We start from the raw sequence: 21,422 nt of genomic DNA on the forward strand, positions 1-21,422 counted from the left end.
ATACTTCTAAAGGAAGAAAGTTTATTTGGGGACTCATGATCCATAGAAGGCTGGTTCCATTCCTTGGGGCTCAAGGGGAGGCTGAACATCATGGCGAGACAGTGTGGTGAAGGGAAGTAGCTCATGATGATCAGAAAGCAGAGAGAGACTCCATTCACCAGATATAAAATATATACCCCAAAGGCACACCCTCAGGGACCTACCTCCTCCAGCCATAACCTACTAGCCTTTGGTTACCACTCAGTTAATCCTGTCAGGGAATTAATTCATTGATTGGGTCAAGGCTCTCATAAACCAATCACTTCGCCTCTGAATGTGCTTGCATTGTCTCACACATGAGCTTCTGACTCATATACAAATCATAACACCATCACAAGTAAAAGATCATATATGTGTCTTTAGCATACCCCTGAGGTTTGAGGGGGTGGTTGGGATCACCATGTAGATCTCTAATAATCTGGTAAAACAGAGGCTCTATCAAGCCTAATCACAGGGCCTTGGTTTTGAGAATTAAAGCAGGCCAGTTTGGGTCAGAAGAGAACAGCTCAGATAACATAGGAGCTTAAAGCCATCAACTATCTTTCATCTTCTCAATCTTTCTAAAGGCACCAATTTAAAACATGACAGTCTCTGTTTTCTCATCTTTGAAATGGGGATCATAATTCCATATTACTAGACTGTGTTGAGAATTACAGAGAATGTCCATGGAACACTTTGCTCAGGGGCTGGGCCACTAATGCAAGGTCCATATACTTCCACATAAACTCCAGGCAGGCTGACACGGGCATGTGTTCACATTTACTTGTTTATGAGAGTTGGAAAAGGGTGGATCCTTTACTGTTTTGAAGCCCAAATTACTCATTGGTCTATTATTTCTTTCAGAGTGATTTCCTTTTTGTCTACACTTACAGATGGAAATACAAAAATGCAAGGAGATTGTTTTCTGACAGCTGGTGAATCATATCTAATTACTCTGTAATCTCTTCACCTGAAGTCCCATCTGGTTAGCCCCTGTTCCCTCTAAAGGAGCAATCATCAATCAGCATTCCCTCTGGCTACTCTATGTAGGTTTTATAGTTGTTCACTACAGACCCCAGGTACCAGAGACATCCCCCAAACATTATCAGTGGAAGGCATTTGGGGCTTTTAAAGTTGGTCATGAAACTAAATAAAACAAAGGGATTAAGGACAGATGGGATTAAGGAGAGATGACTGAGGTTGTACGAGTAAGTGGAAAAGCCAGCAAATCTAAATCTTTATCTGGAGATTTTTATCTAAAAATACAAAGGGCAGATTTTCACTCGATTTTTGCTGGTTTTAGAACCACACTTCCAGTCTCAAGAGGATTAGTATTGGTAAAGCACTTATGACAATATATTCATCTAGTGTCTGACTCAATAAATGGTAGTATAATCGTCATTGCTGATACTTGTAGTGACTGAGATGCATATGAGTGAGCTGCAGTCATGTAGTGACTGAGATGCATATGAGTGAGCTGCATGCATGTAGCTCTCAGAAATTAGGAAGTGGTATTTGGGGTTAGAAGTCAATTTCCTGTGAATTTGATTAGCTCAAATCAGTACCCCAGGGTTTCAAAGACTGACTCACGTAGGCCGGGTGGACTAACTACAACAAGCTTTTGAAGCCAGTTTCTGGGCTGAGGTTTAGAAATCTCAAAGTAGAGCAGAACAAATAGAGCATAAGGGATCAAAATCCTGAAGCCCTCTTTGGGGAGGTCAGAGGGTTCTGGAAAGGGCATGGCAGTCATGCCAGAAGACATTTGCAGACAGAAGGTTTAATCTTTTCCAACTCTAGACATTTGGGATAGAAGCAAAGAAGTGGAAGTAATACAAATGAGATCCACCGGTGAGTTTGATCTGTAACCTGACAAGGTAGTAAGTCTCTGCTTTGCTGAACTTGTCTGTTTCAGTGCATCTGTGAATCCTTGCCTTCCCCTTCCTTACCCTCCCCTTCTCTTTCCCTTCTTCTATTCCTTACTCCTACCCTTCCTTCTTTTCATCCTTTATATCTTTTCTTTTGAAAGGAAAATTTTGCATTAAAAAAAAAAAAAAAAAAAAAAAAAAACCTCAGCTCTTTCATGGCCAAGGTGGAGAAGACGAGGGATTTTTTTGGATTATCCAGCAGAGCTGGCTGGGAAGGCCAGAGGGAACTTCTAGAGCAGATGAGTTGCTGAATATGGCTAATATACCTTGGAATCATGGTCAGGGGTAAATGTGGACAGAAGAAATGATCCCTGAAAGTAAGAGCCAGAGAGAGCTGCTGTCTTCCATCCCTGTCCTCCTGAGATTTGCCATGCCCTGGAGACCAACACTGCTCCAGATGTCCCCATACCAGAGTGCCCCTCTCAACTCTGTTTTTCACAGTTCCCTGCCAAATCTGACCCTGATTGCCCTTTTCCTGAGACCCTCTTGCAACTGAGCTTCATTTCTTGATGTTTCTGAGTATCTTCTTTGCTCCATCTCCACGTTTTTTTTTTTTTTAATAATGTTCTAATCACTTCAGTAATTCACATATTTGTATCTCATTATAATTCTCTGTACAAGTATCTAAATTGTCTCATTTTATGGGTAAGATGTTGAAACTCAGGAGGAAAGGAGTCAAGTAACTTGCCCCAGATCTTGCAATGTGTATGTGCTTGGGTCTGGGATTTGGCTTTATCTCCAAACCCCACATTCTTAATCAGTAAACTTCTTCTCATGTATATCACACTATAATACAGCCACTTGTTAACCTTGTCTCTCTGTCAACTAAGTCATCAGCTCCTAGAGTTAAAAGCAGTGCTTTCCTCCCACTTTTTTCATCCCTACCTAGGACAGGGCCGTGGTGGGCATGCTGCACGTGTTTTCCATTTGTGCCACATTGCACTGACTTCCTGCAGGTAGACCAGAGGCAGGGTAAGAAAGACTTCAGTCCAGCTCCAGAATAGTACAACTCATGATTCCGTGACCTCACAGTATGACAAAGTTATACTATGGCATATGTATAGAAACCTAAACTATTAAGCTGGAAGGAGTAACAAAGGACATTGAAAATAGAAATTGAGGTTGGGAACTTACCAAGACCCTGTCCATGGAAAATGTGAACACTCTCTGGAACTTTTCCAACCCAGTTCCTGAATTTGTAACACACGTCCATAGGTCTAATTTGGGCTTTAACATCCCATTTGCAGGAAAAAAAAAAGATATCACATATGTTATAGGTTCAGGGCTCAAGCCATCTGCAGACTTGCAACTGAGGTGTTAAGATACTACAAAAAAACACAAAGTGAAGCACATGTGAAGCCCCCTCAGACTGGACCTGGGCAGCCGAAACAAGACTCGAAGACCCTTGAGAGCTGTAGCCTTTCCCCTTGGATATCTCTGAAAGACATCCAGTGAGTTCCAGTTTGGGCAGGGGTTTGTTTGTTCTGCTTGGTTCAAGTCAGGGCTACGGATCCCTAATGGTTTTAATGTCCCTAAAGGTTTTCCACATTTGGGCAAGATCTATGCTTCATGTAAGCCCCAAGGAGGAGGTCTGGTTGAGCCTTCTGCGCCAAGGGCGCTCAGATGCCGACTCAGGGGAGAGGTTTAGCAACATCTACCCCTTGGCATGAGCATGGAGAATTCTTACAATTGTGCTGTGTCGTAGTAAAAATGCCTCCATTCTTAACCAACTGTAGTTTTTACTGCATTTCATTTTTCTCCCGGTGATGCTGAATTTTCAAGACTAGACCTTTTTCTCCAACCACTGCATTGTGCCAACAAAAACTAAGAGCACTCGCACTGGCTTCTGGCCCTTTCTTTTGAGTGCACCCATTCCTAATCCAGGAATAATCACTCAGGTTTGTAATTGCCACTCTCCTCCCCACTGAGGGTACCTCCAGGCTCTTGCCCTCACATGCCACTGCTAGTCTGACTTTCCTAAATCCGACCTGCTCAGGAGCCTGCAGGGGCTCCAATATCTCCTATATCTCCAGGGAGACCCCAGCTACAATCTTGTGCCAAGATGACCCCAGTGTGTTTACAGCCCGACTCCATTTTGCCCCAACTTATTGGCCAACTCCTGAATCTCTGAAGTGCTCCAGCGGAATTAATGAGAATCTCAGAATGCAATCCAGGGCTCACAAATGTAGACGTCTACAGAGCCAAGCAGGTAAGAGAATGAGGTGGAGCCAGGTGTCTCGCGTACAGGGCTAGTGTGTCTCATCTGAGGGGTGAGTGTGCATCAGTGCCAGGCCATGGGGCCAAGGGAGGATGATGGCCCAGAGCTTCCAGAAAAGCCAGAAGTCTACATCTTAATGCAAAGCTTCCCAATTTTTAAAATATTGCAGCTGTCAAAGAAAAACACACATGGCCTGGATTTGGCCCATTAGGAACAAATTTTGCTCCCCTGACACAAGTAAAAACAGAGTACTAACTGAGTTTGGCATGGGGTAGGGGACTATTGGTAGTCCCCGCAGGCTCATCTTCAATCCAACCTTTTGGAATATAGTTCCCAGAAAGCAGAGAGAGCTATTACCAGTTACCCTCCTTTCTCCACTTTCTCAAAACAATTATGTGGTTTACATGGTTTTCAACTGATATTATCTCAGGTCTTCATTTGGAATAATCATTTATTTTCAGATTCCATATCATTGACATTTCAAAAATATTTTTATTTGGGGTACAAAGAGAATTGGAAGGGACTGAGCAGGAGGACACCTCTGCTTTATTTGGATCTGAACCATCCTTTTGAAACATATATCTTCCTGATTAACACCCTCTGAGGGCTTCCTATTGCTTCTGGAGCCCTTAGTAAGAGCCTGCGCCATCCAGCAGTTTGTTTTCCCTCTCTGCAATTCAGTTTATTCATATGTAAAAATGTGAGGCTTAAATTAGGTAATTTTAAAACATTTCTCACAGTGCCTGGCACACAGTAAGCATCCAGTACACGTTGGTGTTTGTTGTTCTGACTTCTCTGGACTTCCTTGGTATAACGAACCTTCCAGCTCCCTATTCTCCATCAAAACCTCGACTCTGCATACTCTCTTCAGCCACTGAGCCTTTGCATATACAGTCATTGCTACCCTGACACTATTCCAGCTCCTCTTTCCTCTTAGTTATCATAAATCGGACAATTATCCCCCAGCTTAAACATCACTGCTTCAGGGCAGATTTCTCTGCCTGGTCAAATCTCACACAGACATGTCCATCTCACTTATAGCATGTATCACAGTTAAGTTTGCCATTTATATTTGTGATTGCTTGCTTCCCTACTGGTATTTAAGCTCTTCATGGGTAGGGACAATGTCTCTTCTACTCTTACTCCCTGGCATTGTAGGTATTCGTAAGTATTTATGAAATAAGTGAATTCCCATATTCCCATCAGTGGTCTCTCTGACAGGTTGGGGTGGGATAAACCAAGAAGAGGATTTTCCCCAAAGCTCTTTGCCTGGTTTGCGTGCTGCAGAGTGGACCCCTACCTTTTTGCTCAAGGAAGAGACCCCAGACCTCCAAAGCAGGGCTGATGTAAAGACTGGGGTCACCTTCTGCCTTATTTTCCTTTTCTCAGCAATTTACAGAGATGAGACCCCTCAGGACCACTTGCCAACTGGCCCAGAGGTGTGCGGACACTTAGGAAGTCCATAGAAGCAGGTAAGAGGGCTATCCTCCATTGCTATCTGCCTTATTGTGGTCAATTAATAACACATCATAGGGCAGGGGCCAATGAAGATCAGAGGCATGTTTCTCATGTGACTCTCAGAGGGTCCACCTCTGCCACCTATCTTCAGTCACACACGGGACAGGACTGAGACCAGTCCAAGTGACTTTTGCAAATCAAGCTTTCAAAAAAATGGTCACTGTTGACAAATTAACTTTTTGATGGGGCAATGCTTGTTGAGAGCCACAGCCCAAGGGGCCCCAGCAAACTTCCAGCTGTCAGCTGATTGGCTCCTCTGCAGTGATGCTCATTGGGCTGTTTCCCCGCCCTTTCAGACCACGGAGCTGCTCTTTGGGGGGCTCTTTTGGCTCCACCCAGGCTACCCAGCCAATAGGCCTCAAGAGCAGGAGGAGTGGGGGGGGGGGGGTTGAGAGGCTTGTGGGAAGCCGGTGGTGGCAGTTGGGCTCTGAGGGAATTCCTGAAGAGCTCATGTGGTGCTGCGTGGTGCGGCCTGTGTGTTCTAAAAATAAAGTTGTTTCTACTTGATAAGTGGCTTGTGAATTGTGCCCAGCCAGACTGCGGCATTTGGTGGCCCCTACAGGGAACGAACCCGTAATGCTCTCAGGACAATGCAGATATTACAAATATTCTTGGTTTTAGTACAAGGAACTGCATGTGAGCCTGGAGCTGTGTGCACATGTTCACATATTCACTCATTCTCTCAACAATTATTTTCAGAGCTCTTTGTACAGACGAGGCACTGTGTGGCTGCGTTTGCAGAATGGAATACATGCAGAGTGGTCCATTAGCTAACAGGAGCGGCTGCTTCTCCTGTTTGATTGACTCTGTGCTATGACTCTGCAGCTGTAGGTAGAAGAACCCCAACTACCTTCACTGGTACCCATATGAAAGAATGGAAGTGCATCACTTCCCCCAGGATTTCTGAAGTCCTTGTAGATCTCTAGGGCAAGAAGATAGAGGATATGTGGGAAAATAATTGCTTTTGTAGTCAGTTGAACCTGCATTCAAATTTGATCTTCCATATTGTATTATATTATGTACATACACAAACACATGCACCCTGGTGTAAGACACAGGATCTTAGTGGGGAAAATCTGGAATGCTTCCTAGAGGTTAAGAACATGGGTTTGGGAGTCAGATAGGCTTAGGATCAAATGATGACTTTGTCCCTGTTAGCTGATAAACCCCAGTGAAAGATTTTGGTTCTAGACTTGGTAGTTCACTAGCCCAGAATTTTTGAGTTTCCAGGGTCTCTGAAACTTTCTGTACTCTGGGTTTCCCTCTGAATTCCCAGATAATATACACTAATACCTGCTGGAAATGGATTTTAGATGTTTGCTTATGAATGCCAAAATGTGACTTTGGGTACAAACAGGCAGAAACATCCACCACTGCTTCCCAGGGTATTTCTGGTAACTAAAGTTCACAGGGAAAGCCTCAAAAGCACTGAAGCATACCATGTTCAGGCTTCTATGGAATCACTTGTAAAATAAATATTATGGAAAACATTTTTGAAGACAGTTCATTGTCGTGATGAACTGTTAAGTTAAAAAAGACTTAAAAATACCAAATACGTATTTCCACTTGACAAAATATTTAGATTTTTATGAAGGTGGTAAAATATCTTCTGTTAGAATTAAGTTAATTGGAAACAAGACATCCTTTAAAATACCATTTTACTCCTTTAACTTCACTACCAGTTTCTTTATTATTTTTTGAAGACTCAATTCCAACAGAAGTTTGAATAATGACTCAGACTATCTTGAGATCTTCTCTTTTTTTTTTCCTCTTAAATATTTGCTACTGACCCACATGTTATTATAAACAGATTATAAGCATATTCCATTATGTTCTATAAATGTTCCCATGGTCAAGAATTTTCATAGCTCACTTAAAGGAGATTTAGCCCTTTAAAACAATAAACAATTTAGAAACACTGAAAAGGATTTGTTTCATGCACTGAAAAACATCTCATTTAATTTTATCGTAATGAGTACTTCATCTTTATAAAATTGTACAAATTTTAACTTGCACACTAAATTTTGTACTGATCACAGACTTTAGACAAAGTTCCTAATACCAGGAGTAAATACTTGGCATCTTTTCTATTCTGGAGGGAATAGAGAGAACATCGTCAGAGAATCAAGTAGAAAAACAGAAGCTTGATCTTCTAGGTCAGGGCTTGTTTCCTCTCACTAAATACCTGCACCCACTTCTTCATGCTCTGATGTAGTTTTAGAAACCTCTGGGCTCACACATCCTATGCTAATTTCAACTATAACCTTTATAACATCCTAAAATTGTCTGTTCATCTTACCATCTCCATTAGCACTCCTTTCCTTGAAAGGAAAGACTGCATCGGGTCTACTGTTTTATCCTTGGCACACAGTAGATGTCCAACAAATATTGCTTAAATGAGTAACTGAATGAATGGCCTAATGCATGGGAACCAAGGAAAAGCTTACTCAAGAAGTCACACCAGAGCAGCTCCCAGCCACCCTGACAGATGTCCCATACGTTGCTAGTGCTCTGGGTCCACAGCCAGGAAAACATAGAGGGTGCTTTTCCTTCTTGTGTGCACTTATGACTGAGCTAACAGCAAAGCCTCTGAGTACAGGGGAGGGATGGCGTTTCAATTTTCTATAATAAAGGGTTCCACCAATCATCATTTACCACCATCGTCATCCTCAGTATGACATAAGAGACTATGCAAAGATCTTTTTCTTTTGTTGTTTTTTGTTAGCAGTGCTGGGGATTGAACCCAGGACTTTGCACTGCTGCTCTACCACTGAGCTATACTCTCAACCCTCTGCTAAGTTCTCAATATACATTTTTATACTTAACCTTCAGAATAACTAGAGGAGTTGTTGCTCTTATTTTCATTTTACAGATGCAGAAACTGAAGCCCAGAGAACTTAAGTCACCGGTTCAAGATGACACAGTGTTGAATTCAAGACTCTAAGACACAATGATGTTCATCTTCAATTTCTTTTAACCATAAAGTAACTCAGAGAGTGGCATTCTTAACAGGACAAAGAGAGCCTAAAATTATACTGGTCTTATTCATTCTGAGACCCTCACCCCATTTGTTTCAACAAAACCAGGCTTCCCCTCTTCTGCCATATTTTCATTTGAGGATGAGGCCTGAATAGCTTTTATTATGGCTGACGACAACAAGAGCATTGGAAAGGAGGAGTTTAGATCCATCAGAACCTCACACTGGCTTCAAATGCACATATGGAAATTAAATTACAACTGTAGAAGATGGTAGGAGAACGGCATTTTTTGGAGGAAACCACTTTTGCATGTTTCTGAACCTATTCTTTGGCAGTCATCTCCTTCCTCTAAAAATGTTTACTTCCCTATTATTTTATATGCTCTCTTTAAGAAGAATGTTTTTGATCACTTTGATGGAAGACGAGGAATTTAGTCTATTCTTCTAATTACTGTAATTTATATTTTTTTAGTTTTGTTTTGCTATTAGTAATATTTTCAGCTTTAAATACTGTTCTTGAACTTCTCTCTTCACCCTTTAATTCAAATGTCCTTTTTGACTCCCCCAGGGCAAGCCAGCTGCTCTTTTCCTTCTCTAATTAAATCCGCCTCTTTCAGGATAAACACACTTTCTTACTCTAGTTTTTTTTTTTTTTTTGTGGAACATTTAATTAGCAACACTGAGTATTTTTCCCTTTCAATATTCAGCAAGTTTGGAGGAAAACCTTGGAGTCTAATCATTGTTAGATTAGATCTGGACACAGCAGTTCATATAACTATCTTGTAAATGATTTCTGGAATATGTAATCAGGACTTGACATTTTTATTTGAATCTCTTGAGTGTCTGTCCGGCATGCTGTCCTCACCAATCATCTTTTTGAATTCACTGATTAGGATGTAACCAGCCCTTAATCCTCTGATTTATTTCCCTGCATCCCTCCCTCGATTCTGTGTCAACATTTTTGCTGAGATATAGGACAGAATGTTTTCTTTTCAAGAACTTGTTTCTGGGAACAAAATAAAGACAAATGAAAGTATTGAATTCATCCAGTTAGATCCATTCACACCTTAGCACGTGACATGTTTAGGTCATACCTGGCCATGGAGTCACAGTCACATTCCTGGGTTACAGCTGGTATGAAGTCATACTCTGATGTTATACCTGTGTGCAGAATCACACTCTTCGATGATACCTGACCACCAGTGGTCCCAAAGGCAGACAGACTTTGTTCTGTGCCCACCACAGTTCCCGAATCCAGGACTTACTGGGGCCACTTTCAACTCACTAGTCTGCCACTTTCTGAATTCTCTTAGGTGGTTAAGTAGACTTGAAGCCTAACATTACATTTTTTTCTGGAATGAGAAACACTATTTTATAAGTTGAAGATTTCCAGATGTGATGGTTAGTGTTCTTCCCATAGGTGGCAAAGCACTCGGCCACAAAGGGCAGCTAGTGAATATTTCTTCAATGATTAATTGGTTCACAAACACACCCAATATCACATTTAAGCATACTTTTAACCTCCCCCCGCAAAAAAAAAAAAAAAAAAACTCAATGTGACAAAACTAATAAGTCAGGATAGTCTCTAAATAAACTTAACTCTTGGAATTAGAACTATGCACATGCCTTCCCTGCCTGGTAGGCATGTAAAGGGTAATTGTTTTGATTATGAGGAAGTCAACTAAGGCAGCTGTTTTGAACTAAATTATTTATGAGGTATGGTCATGCATTTCAAATGTAAGTATGTGTATTCCTAATATGATTTCTGGTTTTTATATTCAAAGTGCTTAGTTTTAGAAACAGACACAAATAAGACATACTTATTACAGTGAAAGACAAATAAATTGAAAATTTATCAGACTTTTCTACCAGAAACGAAATATTCCCTATTTTCAAATGAGAATATTAAATCTCTAAGACATGTTTTATTTTGACATTAATGTTCCATTTTTTTAGCTTATGTATGACCAATAACTTTTCTACACATACATGCATGCAATCAAACTTGTTAAAAATGAACAGTGGAGATTACTTTTCTACCTCATAATTTAAATGGAAAACTAGCTAAGCTTCGTCCTGGTTATATGTAATTCCTTAATTTACAAACTGGACTCAGCAACAATTATGAGAAGGAAAAATTATGTTTAATGCACTAAGTTTACACTACTGTTGGTACCATATACACATTTGAGAATATTTAGCTGCATTATTTGAAAAATTCTCTTATTATTTTTCTGATTTTGCTATTTCAGGGTGCTATCTCACTATGGTTGATCCCTTTTTCCTCTCCCTTTTTACTTGATCTTGTTTTTTCTTGATTATCAAAGCCAATGATTCATTTGACGGCCATTGCTGTGCAGTGTTAGCCTTGAGATTCTAACAAGTTTAATGGGGAGAAAGGAGAAGGGAAATAGAAAGAGCTTAACTGTATCAAACTAATGGACGTCCGTGACAGAATGGTATAAACTTTCACTTTTCTATTTTGATACAGCATCCATAATAATCAAGGGTACACCCTGGCTGATCAATGCTTCCTATTAGGAAATGCCTCTCTCAATCTGGGAAACTTTCAACTTAATGGACATCGTCCTCAGTGATCAAGAAGACAGGAAACCAGGCATGTTTGTGTCCTGACTGTCAGCTTTCTGTGCCATCCCATAGACTGGTAAAGCTATCTGGCAGCAGAACTCTGGGCAAACAAGCCTTCAATTACTAGCTCCTGACTTGGGGACAATGATCGACTGGCTGTACATCCTCTTCCCCTGTTTTCATCTGCAGGGTCCTGCAATCCCCACTGGTGATTCTAATCACCTTCAGGGGACAAGTTCTCAGATCCTTTTAACCCTATGATAGACTTGGGATGAAAGACGTACGTAGCATTGCCCTTCCTTTTTCTTAATTGAGTTATCTTTTATTGTGGTAAAATGCACACAAATTAAATTTAGCGTCTTAACATTTCTAAGTGCACAAATCACACTGTCATGCCACCATCCAGATAATACTCTTTCACCTTACAAAAAAAACTATACCCATTACACACTAATTCCCATTCCCACTTCACCCCAGCCTGGTTAACACCACTCTACTTCCGTCTCTCTGGTTTTGACTACTCTAAGGACCTCATGCAAGGGAATCATAAGCATTTGTCTCTGTCCCCCTCCTTTCTTCGTACCTTTCCTAACTCCACTTAATGGACTTCAAACATCATTTCTCCCATGGAAGAAGTCATTCTTTTGATCTTCTTTTTTTCCCTTTCTTTCTGGGAAAATTCTTTTAAAAAATTGGGCTATCTCCTTCTGTCCTTCTTCATTCCATTTATGAGCATTCCATTTTTTTGTGAAAGGAAAACATTATCGGGATGATTATCTGATTCTTTCATAGAGGTCTGAGTTTTGAAGGGTAATTAACCACAACAAAGAACTACAGCTGCCAATATCTAAAATCTCAGAAATGGCTGAAAGTTCTTTTCAAAGTCTCCATGAAAGTTTTAAGTTAACTCTTCACTCACCCTAATTAAAGTTATTCCTCAACAAGACACGTCTTTTAATTCACTTGTACTGCTTTTTTCTTGGAGGCTGAATCTCTGTGTCTCAATAATAATGTTTTTCTAATATTATTTTCTTTATTCTGAAGGGTGTATATTTCAACTCTGTTTTAAGTAAAAGAGGCTTTTAAGGACTAGAGTCTGAGAACTGAATCATGTTTAACTCTGCTATTTCTCTAGGAATGTGTTCTAAGTTCCACCCAGTTCCTGAGAAGTGAATTTCTAAAACACAACCCAGTTATAAACTGGAAACTGTATTAAATGCTTCCCCATGGATTTTCACTAGCAACTCAAAACTCAAAGTTGTTGACCAAATTTATGACACAGGACACACTGAACCATTAAAAATAGCCAAAAACCATGGCAGCCACCACTACCTCCAGATGCCCTGGTGGAATATATGGCTATCTGGTCATCAGAGAGCTCAACACCCATGAGCCAAAATGCTGATCCTACAGATTCTGTGAATATTCTGTGACTTGATGATCCATCCATCTGATATTTTAAACATTTTTAATTTTCAGAAGTTGACAAAATTATGTATGTTTATTGCGTATAACTGATGTTTTGACATATGTTACATTGTGGAATGGCTCAATCAATCAAGATAACTAATGTATGCTTTTCCTCATATACTTATCATTTTTTTGTGTGGTGAGAAACCCACATGGTTTTTTTGTTCCTGTTTTTTGTTTCCTGCTGCATATTGAAGAAACATGTTTAATTAAGGCACATAAAGACTTTGAAAACCCTTGGGGGATGGGACTGAAGTTGAAAATGGATTAAAGCAGGCCAGAAACTATAGAAATAAGACCAGGGCAGAAGGCAACCAGTTAATTGTGTTATTCAACAGGAGCTACTTACAGAAGGTATCAGAAACCATTAAAGAGCTGCAAAACAGAACATTTTTTAAAAAAGAAAAAGAAAGAAAGAAAGAAAAAGATAAAAGCCCAGCTCAGTCTTAAAATGCCAATTGGAAGATCACACATTACCAAAGTCTCTGTGCTGGGAATGTTGATCTACAAGGGTCTACACTGAACAGGAAGGGCAAACAGAAATCAAGATCAAGTTACTATCAGGGCAACAGATACGCTGACCAGCAACCGACTTAATACTTCCACAGGATCTCCCATAGCACGTGCACTCTGTTGGGCAGAGTGTGTATCTAAAAAACACAGGTTGGTGAGGTCCTAGCATATAGTCACAAGCACCAATGTAATGCCAATTCCATATGCTCTTCTCAGCTCAGTTTCCTGGAAACAGTACTCATAGAGAATGCACAACAGCTATTCTCTGGGGTCCACATCAGGGTGGAGAAATCTTGGATCTTGTGCATAGGAAAACATGCTTACCACCTAGAAACTATAAGGTCTATGAGAGGGGGAAATTGTTTTTTTCCCTTCCCAGCAAATCACCCTTTCTAGGAAATCAAGTTTCTCCCTATTAGTCTCTTGGATTAATGTTCTCACATTGTGTGTGTGTTTTTTCATTCATCATTTAAAACCAATCCCCAGAAGTTAAAGTGATTCCAGAAAATAAATCAACATGGCACCCAACAGAGGGGCGGTGGTATTCCTCTTAAACCTACCCAGGGTGTGTGTGGGGATGGCATGGGGGAGGCTGAGGATCAAGGAGCAAGCTCACTGGTCTGCTAGCCTGCTGTCTCAGGTTCACTGTGGAGGAACAACAGCTACTCTGCTTGAGAGAGAGAAACGGTCAGATATCAGATGGAGCACTTGGCAGCCCCCAGGGATTGGAACACAGCTCTGCATGGTCCCTGTCTGGCTGGTAACTTCCTGCCAGGGAAAACTGCCAAGTGGCTTGTGACAGCTGTGCAGTGAGCAAGTCTCTGGGGTTCTTTGGTGTGCTGCCATTTCTGACCTGCCTGTCTGCCACTCGTGGGAAGTAGCAGAAAGGTTCAGATGCTGAGGGACCACATTTTCCATCAGCTCTCATCTTTCAGAACTTTGCCTGCCTATCTTGTCCTTTAAGGTGGGAGTCATGGAAGATGGTCCTTGGCTTTTCTGATCAACGGGAACCTATCGATTCTGTGTATGAAGGAGCTCTGTACTTCACTCTGTGTCCAGCCACCGCTGGTTTTCAATGAACATATTTGTTTACTCTCCTCTTGTCATAGTAATTGATATCTGTCAAGTGTTACCACTAAGAAAAACCAACTGCCTGAATTAAAGGTAGCATTTTAACCATTTACTTCTTTAGAAAAAGGAATTTGAAAATCTTTATTTATTTATGTGTGTGTGTGTGTGTATGAGTGTGTATGTGTGTGTGTGTGTGTGTGTGTGTGTGTGTGTGTGGTGCTGGGGACTGAACCCAGAGCCTTGTGCATGCCAGGCAAGCACTCTAACAACTGAGCTACATCCCCAGCTTGGAATTTAAAAATCTTAAGGCTTACTACTAGAAGGTTTATACTTTACAGGATTTTAATAAGGGAATACTCTTTTGTATTCTTTCAAAGCAGTTAACTTAGAGTTGCTGATATGTGAATTCAATTTTCCATAAAGAGTTACCTAAAGGTTATCTAAGATTCTTCTCTGAAGGAAAGGTGCAAAGTTAAAAGTAAAATTTCAGACATTACCTTTCAGCATCATTCGTCCAGTGGCTCCTCCAAAAGTATTGAGAAGGCCACTTCTTGCTCCTAAAGATGTGGTTGCCTCCAGGAGAGAACCGGTGATGTACTGAGCTATGGAAGTCCTTTGGAGGGTGGCACGGTACTCACACACGGTGTCTTGGACACATTGCTTTAAGCACAGACCAATGCTAATCCCTCCATGGACTGTTTCAGAGGCTGGAAGCTTTGGTAAGAAATGGAGAAGAGATCCAACTGTATTTTCTGTTTCTTCTCCTCTTCTCACTGCATTGTAGATCTGGGAATAGCACAAAGCACAGGAAGTATTAATCTAGTTTCTTAGAAAAGCAAATTAACCTGTTGACAAAATGCCAGCATGACTTATTAAGAAAGAAGGCCCAGTCGCTGGAAGTGCAAACACTCTTGGGCACTGGACTCATGCATTAACCTGAACATTCTACAGACACCGTCTATTTGGAAAAGCTATGTGTAGTTATGAAATAGGCCATTCAAACAACCCTGCTATCAAACAGAGCACTTAAAGTTGTACCAACCAAAAATACATTCAGCTCGAATTTCTCCCCCTCCACAGGAGAGCAAAGCTCTTCTGCAAAGAGACAGGGCAAACCTTCTTGTCCTTGCCGACTATCCTGCATGACTGTCTCATGCCTATCTGCCTCCACAAAACATTCATGGGGAATCTTTGCTCCATGCTCAAATTGAAGTGAGGACAAGAGAGTCAGGGGGAAAAAGAACCTCTCTATTTCACTCTCAGGCATAATCATCCTTTATCAGCTGAGGACACTCTTTGAATCTTTTTTTTTCCCTTCCTCCTCCCTTACCTCCCACATCCAAAGAGTTGACAGCTCCTGCCCACTCTTTCTGCCCTGTCTCTGTCACTATCATGATTTTATCTCTCTTGATCACTTGAACTCTCCAAGAATGATCTCAAGGGGACTATACTATTGGGACAGATTCCCCATCATGCCCTGGTCCATTCTAAAGTAATAGCTCAACATGATGAACAGCTCTCTACAAGGCACTGTGTTGAGAGACACAGGGCAGGCATTTCTGTCATCTTGGAGCCTGTGAAGGGCTGCTGGGAACGGGACTTCTAAAAGGCAAACATGTGGAAGACTGTGGTGCAAGGACACTTTTGCTGGCTATGATCAGTGTCTCTGGAACCAAAGGGAGTACAAAGCTCTTCCTAAAGTCCAAGGTGTTTATACTAGAGATGAAAGTGAATTCAACTCAGGCAAGAGTTGTGCTACTGTGTAGAAGGCAAAAAAAATTACACAGTAACTCCTGGCAGTAAACTAAACAAAACCAGAAGAATCTGGTGAAAGGTAAACTTGTATCCATGGGAAAAGTGGCATGGTTTGGGCAAGTTCAAAAGCAACCTTCCTGCTAAGGCCATTGGATGCAGAATCCATGTGATGCTGTACCCCTCAATGATTTAAACTAATGAAAAATAAATAAAAATGGATTTCAAGAGAGAGCGAGCAAGAAAGCGAGAGCGAGAGAGAAAAAGAAAGAGAAGTGTCAAGTAGCACCAATTAGCACCTTCTTCCAATTTTGGGGATATGGGGTCTGGCTGTGTTACCCAGGCTGGAGTCAAACTCTTGGGCTCAAGTGATCCTCCCCTCTTAGCCTTCAGAGGAGCTGAAACTCTAGGTACATAATCAGAAAAAAAAAAAAAAAGACAGCGGGTAGGTGCAAAAAGTGGCACATGATTTGGTGCTGCAGGATTTCACAATCTAATTTAAAGGGTAAGGTCAGAATATTATGAGGTTTGATATTGTTGCAAGAAAGTTTTGGGTTTTGTCAAGTGTTCTGGAGAGCCAGAGTCTTCCAGACAGTGCATGGAACAGCAGGGAGAAATGTAGCATTGGGTGAGCAATCTACACTCCGACAGAAGGTTTACTACCCTGAGTTGTCTTCATCATGCTGCCTTGAGCACTTGCCTTGGTTGACTTGTCAATCATTCATCAAACCAACAGATAGTTATTTGCATTTATATATCAGTCACTGCCTCGAGACTGGGTAAATTAGACAGCTTCTCCACTCAAAGAGCTTTCAGTCTTATAAGGGAGACAGAAAGCAAAGAGCTCATGATAGGGTGGCAATGCCACCCTCTTTGGTGGCATCAGTGTCCAGGAAAGGGAAGACCCTCACATATCCTCCAGGCATTCATGTACCCCATGGTGCTGCACACTCCAAACTGCACCTTGACCGGGGCCCTCAAGAGGTCCCCTATTGAGCTGTGCTGGGTCCTTTTGAGATTCTCCATTGTACCCAGAACTTCCATAAAATTCAAACCACAGTGACTTTAACCAGATTTCTACTCTAATTTCCTCTGCCTGTGGATATACCCTGGCCACTTGGAGGCAGATGGTGAATTCAGAGACTTAATTCTCTGTCATTAAATTTCTAGTGGTCAGTATGGCCATGAAGATGGTGTGTTGGGACACAGCCCAATCTTTGGAGCCAGGTATGTGGGGTTGTGTACCTAGCTCTGCCTTGACCCACTAGAGAGCTAGTCATAAACATGAGCATATGGACTTGAATCTTTTGAGACAGTTTCTTCCTCTGTAAAATGGGGGTAATTATATGACTCCTTAGTGACACTGTGAGATTTACTTGACACACGACGTGCTTGACCTAGTATCTAGAAGTGGTGCCTGTTACTATTGGGTAAGTCAAAGGACAGAATATATTCTCCCACCCTCAAAGAACTACAGAGCAGAGTCTATGCAATTCAGTGCGATGGGTTATTCCTGTGCTCTCATGGTGTTGCTGGACAGCATCATCCTAGCCTTATCTGGCTGTGTTGTGAAGGCCAATGTGGGGAGACAGCTACACGGCTCAGGGTGTGATTTTTTTCACTCAGCTCCAAATCATAAAGGCAATCCCCAACACACTAAGGTCCATGCGAGTGTGTCAGAAGTAAATTCTCTAGACATTAGGGAAAAGAACTCTCTGTGAGGATTGATAGCTAAGGGCTTCAGCAGGGAAATCAGGGTTTGACCTGAGCCTTGGAAAGCAGTGTGGCCCAAACTGGAGCAGGTGGGGGAAGTAACTCACAGTGGAAGCAACAGTGAAGAGGCGGGAAAATGCAGATTGTGTCCTAGAACAGCACATAGAGCAAGGTGTTTAGAGCAGCACGTGATTGGAGGTTATAAGGGCAATGAGAAAGCTCAGAGGAAGTGATAAGACAGAGCCTGGACTGTTAAAGCAAAGAGCTTAACCCATCAGAGGTGGGCAATCCCTGGTGCTTTTTGTTGTTATTTTCACCACAGGAATGATGCTAGGAGGCTTTGTTCAAAAACCAACGTGCGGAACGGTTCCTGGTTCTAATGGTTTGCCTGTATCCTTCACTGGCCAAGTTGCTCTGCTGGCCCACTGAACCCTGCCTGCAATTGTCTGCACTCCACTCTCCACATCACCCTTCATAGATTCCCCATGTCTCATTCAGTCCTTTAATATAGTTTTTTTTTTAAGATGTTTTACTCAAAATATTAGATTTATAAAGGATTGCATAACCTAAGGACTCCTTGATCACAGAAGCTTGAAAATCAGTAAATATTCTCCCTTTTGTAGATTTATATTTCATAACAGAAGGTTAAAGATAATTGAAATGCTTTAAGTAAAAAAAAAATATTTTATTTTGTTTTACTGGGTGTTTGAATATTTCTCAAGTCGTTGAACCAAGGATTTAGAACACTTAGTCTATAAATGGTTATATCAAATAATTTGTTCTAATCGAATTTTTTATTTCCATTTCCTTGACCTCTGGGGAATCCTAGAAATAGACAAGTCTCAATCCTTCTTGATGTCTTTCTTCTCATTTCACAGCTCCATTTTCACCTTACTCTGTGTCTCACCCTCCACCTCAGGGCTTCAGGATAGTAATAATGCAATGGAGAAGTACCAACAGGTGCTTAATGTAGGAGGTCACAAATAGATGGCCATGAGCCAGACTTAGCCAATGGACTGGTTTCAACAGACACACGGGGCTTTAAAATCAGGAAAGTTTACATACAGCATCCTGAAGCCTGGAACAGTCCAGTAGCAATGAGCATGCCTACACTGCCTCAAATAACTAGGCTTTCCACTGCAAGATGGAACATGAACTCACCAGTTGGTGCCAGTATCCATCGCTTTCCTGATCACATCTGGCCACTAACTGATTGCCATTGGTACATTTGTTTGGGACCTTTGTCTTAATGAGATTTTGATATGAATGTAGATAAACACTACATTAAGCTCCTCTGACGTGTTCTCTGTGTATTCTTGCCTGTGATAATTACTGAGCATATAGCAAGAAAACCATAATCTCTGCTCTCAAAAAATGTTGCAACTTACCTCCAAGAAATGACTAATAAATATATTAACGCTGTTTATATTAAGTTATCATTCCTCATTGCCACCAGCCACTTGTTTCTAGGCCCTCGGACTTGTCTGAAGAAATAGAAGATGAAGGGCTCTAAGAACAGTGGTCTGAGCTGCTACCACCTTGGCTAACACCCCACCTTAAGGAACCAGAAAGAGCTCACAGGTCTCTTCCAAGCTCTGTGTGAATATGTTCTGGCCATCCAATTCTGGATGATCAGAATTCAAGGTGCTAGTTGGGAAAATGCTGAGTAGTACTAGACGCAGTATTATTCAGAGACCATGTCAAAATCTGGTTAGTATCTCTTATCTGATTACTCACTTTTATAAAAGAAGAAATCATGGAAACCCCTCACCCCCACAGGAGTGGGAAGAGAAGGCAGTATAGAACCGTCATCACTACGGTGGCTCTGGAGCACTACTTTGAGTCCTGGCTCCCTACCTCCTGGCTGTGTGACCTTACTTAGAGAGGTTGCTTTGTCATTCTGTGCCTCGATTTCCTTTCCTCTAATATGGGGGACATAAATGTATCTGCCTCATAAAGTTGTGACTAGAGTTACAAGCTTTGATAAATATAATGGGATTAGAACAATATCTGGCACTTAGTGAATGCTCAACAAATATTAGTTCTTACAATGATGGAGACAGTGATGATTGTGGTAGGCTCGAAAAACCATCATTCATTATTTCCCATACTGACTCTGGCTGCCCTTGTGATTTGCTTAACCAAGGGGAATATAGAAAAGGCCACAAACAGAGCAATACCTGTTCACTGGAGTTCCTTCTCTTTTGTTGTTTTGGGGATGATATAACAACTTGCATGTTCAGAAGCCTGAGCTAGCTTGCTAGAGGATGAGAGATCATGGCCCAGTCACTCCTGTCACCTTGGCTGGTAGCCTGCCAACAGCCATCCACACAGTGATGCCACCCTAGCTTTGAGATCCTCCAACTGCCAGTCCAACCACCACCGCAGATGTGTAAGAAAGCCCAGCAGAGATCAGTTGATTCAGACAAGGAGAACCACCTAGTCAACTCAAAAAACCATCGCTAAATAAACGATTGTGGTGAAAATTCACAATGATTGATGAAATGAGGATGTGTTGAGCACAACGAGTACTTTAATTACATAAAAACTGACTCCACACACTAACCAAATGAGGTCAATTTCATTTTGTAGTTGGGGAAAATTATCTTAGAGAAGTAGAGAAATATAGTCAACCTTACACAGCTAGTAAGAGGCTAAGATAAGAGCTGGGGATATAGGTCAGTGGTAAAACACTTGCCTACTTGTGCAACTGAGTTCAATGTCAAAAACCTGATAGTAACCCAGTTCCTTCTCTTTCTATCACACAAACACAAACACACACATGCAAAGGATAAGCCAAGATTAAAATCCATGTTTCTCCAGCTTCACCCACTGCACTACACACGGACACATTCACTGCTTACCAGTGGGATTCAAGATCACATTGTTATTTGGCAAGGGGTTTAGGTGCTATTTACACTACTTTTGTTATTGTTTTGATTCATGATCATTCCTTTCATGGTCTCCCTAAATTACTTTTGGAAATAGTCAAGTTATGACTAATGAATGGCCAAATATATTTCCTTTATATGGAGATTTATAGTTTTAAATTACAAAGTGAAAAAATATATAAACTTTATCTCACTTGATTAATGTGGTAATAGAAGGTGCTGAAAAGAAGACAGACTACTGCCCTATATGGGCCAATATAATTTTTGAGCTAAAATAAACATATCACAACATGGCAACCAAGCTTGTTAAACAGCTACGTGTCCTTTCATTTACTCAAAAATTCAATTATATTTACTAAGCACAAACATTGTGCCAAGCCCAGTTGCTGGAGATCCAACAGTGAGTAAGAAAAGCTTCATTTTAGTGGGGAAGACAGGCAGTAAACAGGTAGACAAAAAAAGATAATTAAAAATTGCACATTAGGAGCTGGGGTTGTGTCTCAGTGGTAGACTGCTCACCTAGCGTGGGTGAGGCACTGAGTTCTATCCTCAGCACCACATAAAAATAAATAAATAAATAAAAATAAAGGCATTGTGTCTACCTACAACTAAAAAAATATTTAAAAAGAAAAAAATGCACACTAGGGGCTGAGGGTGTAGAACACTTGCCTAATAGGCATGTGTGAGGTCCTGGGTTCTATCCCCAGCACTGAAAAAAAACAGACTATTAAATATAATCAAAAGAATATTTTGGACGTAGACTATAA

At 41.1% G+C, this 21,422-nt stretch overlaps 1 protein-coding gene and 1 pseudogene across 1 annotated transcript in view; one reads left to right on the plus strand and one right to left on the minus strand.

The window, feature by feature from the left end:
* Positions 1-21,422, minus strand: part of Plce1 (phospholipase C epsilon 1) — a 251,212-nt gene that overhangs the window by 145,142 nt on the left and 84,648 nt on the right. Inside the window, exon 2 of the mRNA XM_071611080.1 lies at positions 14,797-15,085. Within this exon, the coding sequence (XP_071467181.1) occupies positions 14,797-15,085 (289 nt within the window). The remainder of the gene's footprint in view (positions 1-14,796; positions 15,086-21,422) is intronic.
* Positions 15,772-16,247, plus strand: LOC114096402 (large ribosomal subunit protein eL33-like; annotated as a pseudogene).

This window comes from Marmota flaviventris, chromosome 4, assembly GCF_047511675.1.
Source record: "Marmota flaviventris isolate mMarFla1 chromosome 4, mMarFla1.hap1, whole genome shotgun sequence".
Classification (NCBI taxonomy): Eukaryota; Metazoa; Chordata; class Mammalia; order Rodentia; family Sciuridae; genus Marmota; species Marmota flaviventris.